Genomic DNA, 8,632 nt, shown 5'->3' with positions numbered 1-8,632 from the left:
TCTCCTCCCTCCCTCTTCTCCTCTTTGCACCCCTGAAGTGCACGTTAATCCCTATGCTCTATCCCCATTTAAAGACAGGGACATCACGCAAACCTGCCTGTCTGCATTGCATTCTAACACATAGACACAAAACCATGCACTCAGTCACACGCACATGCTGCTTGCTCCTACAAACAGAGAAAGAAAGAGAGCAGCTCAGCAGGGGGTTAAGCACTTGCGGTGGCAGCAGCAGCAGGCCGAAGTATCTGTCTGCTTTTTCCGCAGCCCTAAAATGTCTTCAGTGGCAGGCATGTGACAGGCTTGGAGGTTGATTAAGGAAAAGAGGGGACTTCTGCAGATTACCATGCTCTACTATGCTGCATGGTCACACTCTCTTGCACACCATGGACTCTGGCAAGTTTGTCAGATGAGGTTGTGACGTGTATGTGTGGAGAAGGAGCTTTAAATAGCATCTTGAATATGTGTGTGCACTTGAAAGCAAGAGTTCTACCTTAGGCAGTGGTATATGGGCCTGTAGGGGCGGACAGAAGTCTCCTTTACTTACCTGTTTATGAAGATTTTATTTGTTGTTGTGCTTTTGAGGGAGATATTCTTTGCATATCTCTTTAGTATCTAAAACGTCTCTCCAGTCAGTCCAAACTTTTGCAAATTTTCACAAGAAGTAACTTAAATCTCTCCTTCCTGAATGATATCCACCTCTCTACACTATGTAACTGCTCTTTAAAAATCCTAAAACACTAAATAAGTATTTTTACTCTGGCACTCTAAGGACTATAAGCACTATGAGGCCATGACCTTACTCTCCTTGATTTTTTTTAATCATTGTGATTTAAGATCTGCAGATCTACTGTTGCATTCATTGCCAGTCCCTCAGGAAGTGTGCGTCAGCTGGATGCCTCAACGGACATGTACAGACATGACAGATATTGACCTCTAGTGGGCAAAATGTGAATTCTGCAAGTACTCAAACTCAGATTTCCAACTAGGAAAGTGGAGGTGGAGATTTAAAGATGCTAGTCTCGCTTTGCCAGACCATCCGCTTCTAGGATGGGAGAAAAACGCGCTCTGGTTTATTGGCATTTCTTGAAACAAATCACAATCGTCATGGGCAGCGCTAAGCTCTGCACAAAGCCGCTGTAAAATAGACATGCAAGAGAAAACTCAGATTTGACAGATGGTCTAGCTAGCTGTATTTACCCTGGAGATATCTGATGGAGCAGTCAACCATAGTCCTCATAAATCCACCTGAGTTTAAAATTCCAACACAAAGAAAGCGGAAGGAAACGGACATCGGCGAGATTTCCTGCGGCACCGGAGCAATCATGGAAGTGGAACGTCAAGGATATAGACTATAAAGAGGCTGACTGGGACATGGCATGCTCACATAAACGTGCTGATGTCACTGGGTTGGGATGTGGAAGTGCAGTGAGCATGATTCATGGAGAAGTAAGAACTCTATAGAAAAAAGGAACAGCTCATTTGATGTTGCCTATCTTTTTTTTTATTTGCTGATTATAATAATAATAATAATAATAATAATAATAATAATAATAATAATAATAAACAGCTTAAATAGCCTGAGGCAATTTACATTTTCTAGGTCGAAGTCCAGCTTATGTTTTGTTGTTGTTTGTGTGTTTCTTTGTTTAGTTAGGTTAGGAAGTAACAATTTGGAAGCATTTTATTTAGACCTACCTTTGATTTCTCCTCATCCCACCCCCTGTTTTCACCCTTTTTTTCCTTACTTTTTAAGTTTATCTTCTTCTCTACTTGTATTTACCAATGTGTGTTTCTGTTGTCCTTGAGATGTCTTAGCTTTTGAAAATCAGGTTATATCACAACCTACAACCTATGTTACAACATTTATAAGAAAGGTTAGAAAGCAGGAGACCGTTAAGGTATATTTTGTAAAAGGCCAGTTCACCCAAACTGCATAAAAAACATTTCCCCCAGTTTTTAAGATACTGTGAATAAGGTAAACAATCCTAAACTGACTGATATATTTCAGCTTTTCGGGACTAAGAGATTTTTAGGCCTACTTAGGCTATTGTTTGATAAATGTCTGCTCCATTGGCTATGTTTTGCCTAAGACTGCAGGTGGTGCTAGTATGTTTACCCTTTACTCCTCCTTGAAAAGAGCAGAGGTGAAGTTGGCAAGACACTTTGAATTTTATACACGTTTCAGTGAGGACCACATATAATTGTCCATTCAACTCTCAATATTTTTAGGGAACATCAGAATCATCTTTATGGCTTCTTTAAATCTCAGAGATGAATAACTAATCAAATATAACAAAGAGGAAAGTGAGGAAATATAGGGTTTTGTTTTGGGATCTGCCCATAGACCGTAAAATGAATGGACAAAGTGACGCCGTAGACTTGCGGAGACCAGTGAAGGATATTAAAGCACTTTTCCGGTGAGCGCTGAACGTTACTGCGCAGCCTCCAACTGAGCTTGAAGACGTAGATGTGACGTGAGCAACCTGTCTGAAAGTTATAAGTCTTCTTGTAGCTGTGCCAAGAGAAATCTCAATCATTCCCAATCTTACAGAGACGGAGAGCGTAGGTATATGTAAGGAGATAACATCGGCACAGGCTAATTATTGCTAACTAAAATGCTAGTTAACATTAGTAATTAAACTTAAACAACTAATGTAAGTCGAAACTGCCTGCGAGCTTCTCCTGTACTAATAACGGTAATTTGTCTATTATGTGACAGAAAGTCGCGTGGTTATGATACAATCGTTAGCCTATTTTTACAAAAACGTCTGCTACTGAGCTATAACGTGAGATACAAGGTAATGGAGCCTTTTATACATTGCTGTGTTTCTTTAGAAATAAACAATGGACAAATAGAGTTTTTAAATGCTTCAGATGTAAAGTTATTCGCTGTCAAAGTGACGCCAAAATGAATGGCAGTCAAGGAATGCTAACGGCGGGTGATGGCTTATTAGCATCAAAATGGCTCCATAGGAGGTACGCTTTGCGGAGGCTGGCTTACCCCCTTGATCTTCGTTTTAAATTTATTTTTTAAACTTAATTATACAATAGTTATACAAACAATTAAGGCACAATGTGTTTGTACATTTGTCAAAAACGTGTTTACAGCTTTTGAGGTAGAGACAATATATACAACAAAACATAGATAAAGAAAATAAAGAAAAGATACTAGTAGGGAATGTAAGTCCAACAAATAAAAGAGTCTCTTGGCATTTTCCTTTGTCATGTATTTTGAGGTGTAGCAAAAAGCTTAAGCTCATTCTTCCAACCGTTGATGTGGGGTTTAACCTTTAAATATTTGCACCTATGAATACAATCTTTACAATGTTCAATCATATCAATTATTTATCAAGAATTCTAGATTCTTATCTTTCTAAAATATTCCAGCTTTAATTGACATTTTGTTTAATGGGTATACCTTAAGATTGAAGCCATCATTGAAAAGACAGCCACAAGTCATTAATCGGTTCACACTGAAAGAAAATATGTTCAACCGTCTCACTATCTAATCTTTTGTGCCTCTTCACCACTATAGTCTTGGAGAATATATTTTCTTTTCAGTTGAAAGGTATAGGCTATTTTATACATAATACATTTTTAACAAACTTGTTAGTGAACTGTTTGCTGTTCAAACTGACACCATCAAGTGTCCCAGTAAGCTAGTTCAGTGAGTCAGCACACAATACCAGGGCCTCTCCTAAGGGGAATGTAGCCATCATTAATGGTTTTGAATACACCTGTGCTTTTCCTACTATGACATGTCAACATGTCTGCCATGAAAAAGGTCTATCGAGACAGTCCAAATTCTTTTTTTCTTCCAAGTGTCTAAAAACAATGACTTTCTATTGGATAAGATGTACCTGTTGTTCCATAGGAGTAAAATTGTGTTTATAAATCAAATTCCAATAGAGGAGGACTTGCTGGTGAAAATCTGATAACTCTGTTGGCAGTTTACATAGATCATAGTCACATCGCAATAAAAAATCAATACCTCCCAACTTTTAGAAAATTGCGTCTAGTATGGTGAACCAAAAAGAGCTTTTGTGGGAAATAAATGAATTCAGCCATTTTAATTTAAGAACACCATTCACAACCCAAAAAAATCAATAGCATTTAGTCCACCCTCTTCAACACTCTTAATCACATCCGCTTTCCTGATATAATGACATTTATTTTTCCAGATAGTTACAATTTATTTTGTTAATAAGTGGAGCCATTTTGTCTGCAACCTCCAATGAAAATGCAGGATACCCCCTTGGATCTGCCCCTGCAGTGAGGCGAAACCTAGAGGTGCAGTGTCTTTGTCTTCCTGTGGAGGGCAGCAATAAGCTGAAGCGCCTGGAACACGTAAGACATCCACGCTGGAACAAAGAAGAAGAGAGCCGGTGTATTTCCGGGTTTATGCTGACGCGTCCCTCTTGTGCTCACACTCCGACGTGTCAGTCCTCTTGTGTCCAGAGCTGAGCAGCGAACAGGCCGGTCGATCCGCAGACATGGCTCCCAAAGGCAGCAACAAGCAGCAGTCAGAGGAAGACCTTCTCCTCCAGGACTTCAGCAGAAACCTTTCAGCGAAGTCCACCGCTCTCTTTTACGGAAATGCACTCATCGTTTCTGCCATCCCCATCTGTGAGTAACCAGAGCAGCTAGCTGATGCTAACTAGCGTAGCTAGCTAACACTGGAGGAGTAATTTAGGAAACAACTGATTGAATGATGTGCTGGTCAAGAATGCCCTGAATGAACGTTATTACTACATGACTACTATTACTACACTTTCAAAGACAGAAGAGCATAACACAATATTAATAATAAGAATGGCTGTGATAAACTAAAGGTAGATTAGTGTCTAGATTAGCTACTGGGTAACGTTACTAGATTCAATCAATCAATCAATTAATCAATCAATCAATCAATCAATCAAAATGTATTTATATAGCACTTTACAAAAACCAGCAGGTATCCAAAGTGCTTGACATCAGAAACACATGTCATGCAATAGAAAGAATGAACATAGAAAACCGTAAAATCAGAAAAGGTTACACAGAAACAAAAGAATGAAATTGTCACACCACTGCTGTATTAAAGGCCAGACGGAACAGATACGTTTTGAGTTTGGACCTAAAAAGAGCTACATCTGTGATAGTGCGAATATCAGGGGGTAACGTGTTCCAGAGTCTCGGGGCAGCAACTGCAAAAGCCTGATCACCCCAACGTTTATACCTTGACCTAGGCACTTCTAAAACTCGCAGATTACTGTATTGCTATCTCTGATGTAAAGTGGTTACATTACTGTAGGTTTAAGTGCAGTTTAGGATTATAGTAATTAACAATATAGTTAGCTAACGTTAGTAGTCTTTGTAATTATGATTTTTTTTCTTCTTCTTTTTAATGAAGATCAAAATAAAAAAAATAAAAACAGGATGAACCCAGGACTCTGCATATAGTTATGTTACTAGAGAACACCTGGATTATACAACGTGTTTAACCAACATAATGCATATTTACTGACTTGATTTTTGCTAATTGATTGACTTTATCGTTCCAGGGCTGTTTTGGAGGATTTGGCACATGGACCTTGTCCAGTCTGCAGTTTTGTATGCTGTGATGACTCTGGTCAGCACCTACCTGGTGGCCTTTGCCTACAAGAACGTCAAGTTTGTTCTCAAACACAAGTAAGAAGGAAAAACGCACTACTGCATTGTCCCTTAAGGTTGTTCTTTCCTGTACATGTACATTAGTTGGATCAGGGGTGAATATATATTACTGTCCCACTGCTGGTATAGGTAACATTTTAATTTGATCAAGTTGATATTTATTTAGTTATAATCTAGTATGCAATATGTCAATACATTTGGTAAACGAAGTACCATATACAACAATGGAAGGGGTGAGGGGTGGTTTCTTGTGTCCATAAATCACTAGTTTATTTTTCATTATTTTTTTTTTTTAAACAAGCTTTACAATAATCTTTCACTGACTTTTTAATGTTTGCAATGTTTCTCTCTTCATCCCTCAGAGTTGCCCAGAAACGCGAGGATGCTGTTTCCAAGGAGGTAACCAGGAAGTTGTCTGAGGCAGACAACCGTAAGATGTCCCGCAAGGAGAAAGACGAGAGGTAAAACATGCATCATATTGTAAAGCCATACCTCAAAGCCAGTGTGTTGTGCTTGACGTATGCACATGTGGTTTCACAATTACCTTTAACAGATTGTTTTCAGTGTACTATGTCAAAACATAAAAGGTGGTGCTGACGTCTGTCTTCAGAGAGCAGTCGCACAGCTGTGCATTGATTAAAGCCGATAGCAACCATGAAGGCCGCTACTAATTGTCATCTTTTGAAAAAGAAACCATTTAAAAACATATGGCAGAGTTGACAGTCTTCTTAAACATGGGTTAACATTTAAGAGCACCACATGTTGACTGTTTCAGAATGAAAGCCTGTTGATTCTGTGAAAGTGAAGGGTTCTCTGCAGTGCTCCTTTTAAGCTAAGTTCCTAGTACATGACTTGAAAGTCGCCAGTTCACTACACTACACTACTTGTTGTCTCCTTTGCACACTACCTGACAAACAGGGGCTCACACACTACTAGATCTTTCACCAGGAGGAATCCCCAAGTCTAGTCTCCGAACTACATTTTTGTCACAAAAAAAATGTGAGAAGTGATACGGGAGAATACAAGTTACAGTGCAGTATAAGAAATGAACAATTACTTGATTTTTTTAAATAAATAAAAAGGCAGCATCAAAAAGGAAAGTCTTCAGCCTTGGTTTAAAAGAGCAGAGTTGCAGTGGACCTGCAGTTTTCTGGGAGTTTGTTCCAGATATGTGGTGCAATAAAACTAAGCGCTGCTTCTCCATGTTTAGTTCGGACTCTAGGGACAGAGAGCCGACCTGTCCCAGACGACCTGAGAGGTCTGAATGGTTCATAATGTAGCAGCAGATCAGAAATTGATTTTGCCCCTAAACCATTCAGTGCTTTATAAAACAGCAGCATTTTCAAGAAATCAAGAAAATATAGATCAGACGGAGTGCTTTTAGGGAGTGCCATTTTTTGGCACATGTGGTCACAAAGTAATAGTTTCCACACATGACTACTTTTTATAGCCTGTTTTCTCTAGGTGCAACAACAACTCATCCAGTAAAGTACAGGTGACCCCTACCCCTGGTTTCCCCTCAGCTCTTATCTTGCGCTCTCCGGCAGAGTTCCCGACAGCTATAGATATTTAGCCTGCTAGATATCTGGAAAGCGTCTGCGGGACAACAGCGAAGCCTCTCGTCTCACTTTTTTTTCCCAACAGTTCACACATCGTGCTTGATCGCGTGTACGCGAGCGCCTAGCCAATGCCGATTTGCTTCTGATATGAGGCTTTTGTCGGGGAGATCCGAAAGCTGTCAGCAAGCGGAACACCAAGGCTAAAGTCCCGTAGTGGACACTTGCCATAAGACACATACTGTGTTGTATTTTTACATGACCATGGAAGTTTTTTTTTCGGTTTGTCTAGGATCCTGTGGAAGAAGAATGAGGTCGCCGACTACGAGGCCACCACCTTCTCCATCTTCTATAACAACACACTCTTCCTGGTGCTCGTCATCATCGCCTCCTTCTTTCTGCTCAAGAACTTCAACCCCACCGTGTATCCTTTAATCACACTGTACGTCATCAGCACCAATAACATTTGGGATCGATCAAGTTTAACATACTGTTTATCAGTCATCAAATGCTCATCTTTATATATAAGCTGGACGCATTTTAACAAGTTGTCATTATCACTCTGTCAATGCTTGTTTTTGCCTTAACCTTATTTTTCCAGCAACTACATTCTGTCCATCAGTGCCTCCTCAGGACTCATCGCTCTGCTGTCCACAGGCTCCAAGTAAAGGAGGAAGAAAAGGGGAATACAAGCTGGAGGGGTGGGACTGGGGAGGAAGTGGGTTAAAGATGGGTATACACTATTTTGTTTTTCACTTGTTAGGACTGGGGTTTAAGGGACTGAAATGTCACGTTTCAACTTCATGAAATTCATGATTAAAATGTCTGGAGGGTGTTTCTCCAGGTCTGTCTTCTGTTTTTTCTAACAAATAAAACAACCAGGTATACTTGTCCTCTGTTTTGATCGGATAGGTGTCTGTGGGTGTGTGTGTCTGTCTGTCTGTCTGTCATTTAGTCTGCTTTAGAGCCCTTTTAGAATAAGCTATAAGCAATTTTGTAATTTCAATACCATGTATTTTAAGAATATAAAAATACCTGTTGTATTGTTAGGAGACAAAAGCGAGACAGATTTTTCCATTGACAATGCATTTATTTAGAATCACACTTTCATACAGACCATTTACAGAGGAAACTACTGTTCAGGAGAGAAAGGAGACGCTGATGCTTTGCATGTCACCTTAACAAAAAGAGAACCAAACTGGATGTCAAAGTCTTTACCATCCACAAATATACATGTTGTAGAAAACATTGATAGATTACCTGATATTTTATGAGAATTGATCTAGGTTGGCTTCATACCAGAACAGGAAATCTAGGGTTAAAGATTATGCGTAATATTGTAGGACTTTTCATGTTATCTAAATCAGAGTTGAGAATTTAGCCAGAGATTAATTGTTTCTAGCTTCGTTCCGCTTTGGCCTTTA

At 39.5% G+C, this 8,632-nt stretch overlaps 1 protein-coding gene across 1 annotated transcript; it reads left to right on the top strand.

Annotated features, from left to right (window-relative positions):
- Positions 1-4,403: 4,403 nt before the first annotated feature.
- ssr3 (signal sequence receptor, gamma) lies at positions 4,404-8,117 on the top strand. The gene is made up of 5 exons (XM_039825265.1): positions 4,404-4,626; positions 5,544-5,670; positions 6,015-6,113; positions 7,501-7,632; positions 7,810-8,117. Exons 1-5 carry the CDS (start codon positions 4,494-4,496, stop codon positions 7,874-7,876), a joined length of 558 nt encoding a protein of 185 aa, XP_039681199.1. The 5' UTR covers positions 4,404-4,493; the 3' UTR covers positions 7,877-8,117.
- Positions 8,118-8,632: the final 515 nt, after the last annotated feature.

Source organism: Perca fluviatilis, chromosome 2, assembly GCF_010015445.1.
Source record: "Perca fluviatilis chromosome 2, GENO_Pfluv_1.0, whole genome shotgun sequence".
Lineage (NCBI taxonomy): Eukaryota > Metazoa > Chordata > Actinopteri > Perciformes > Percidae > Perca > Perca fluviatilis.
Note: the sequence above shows the minus strand (reverse complement) of the source record. Positions and strands in the feature narration are given on the sequence as shown.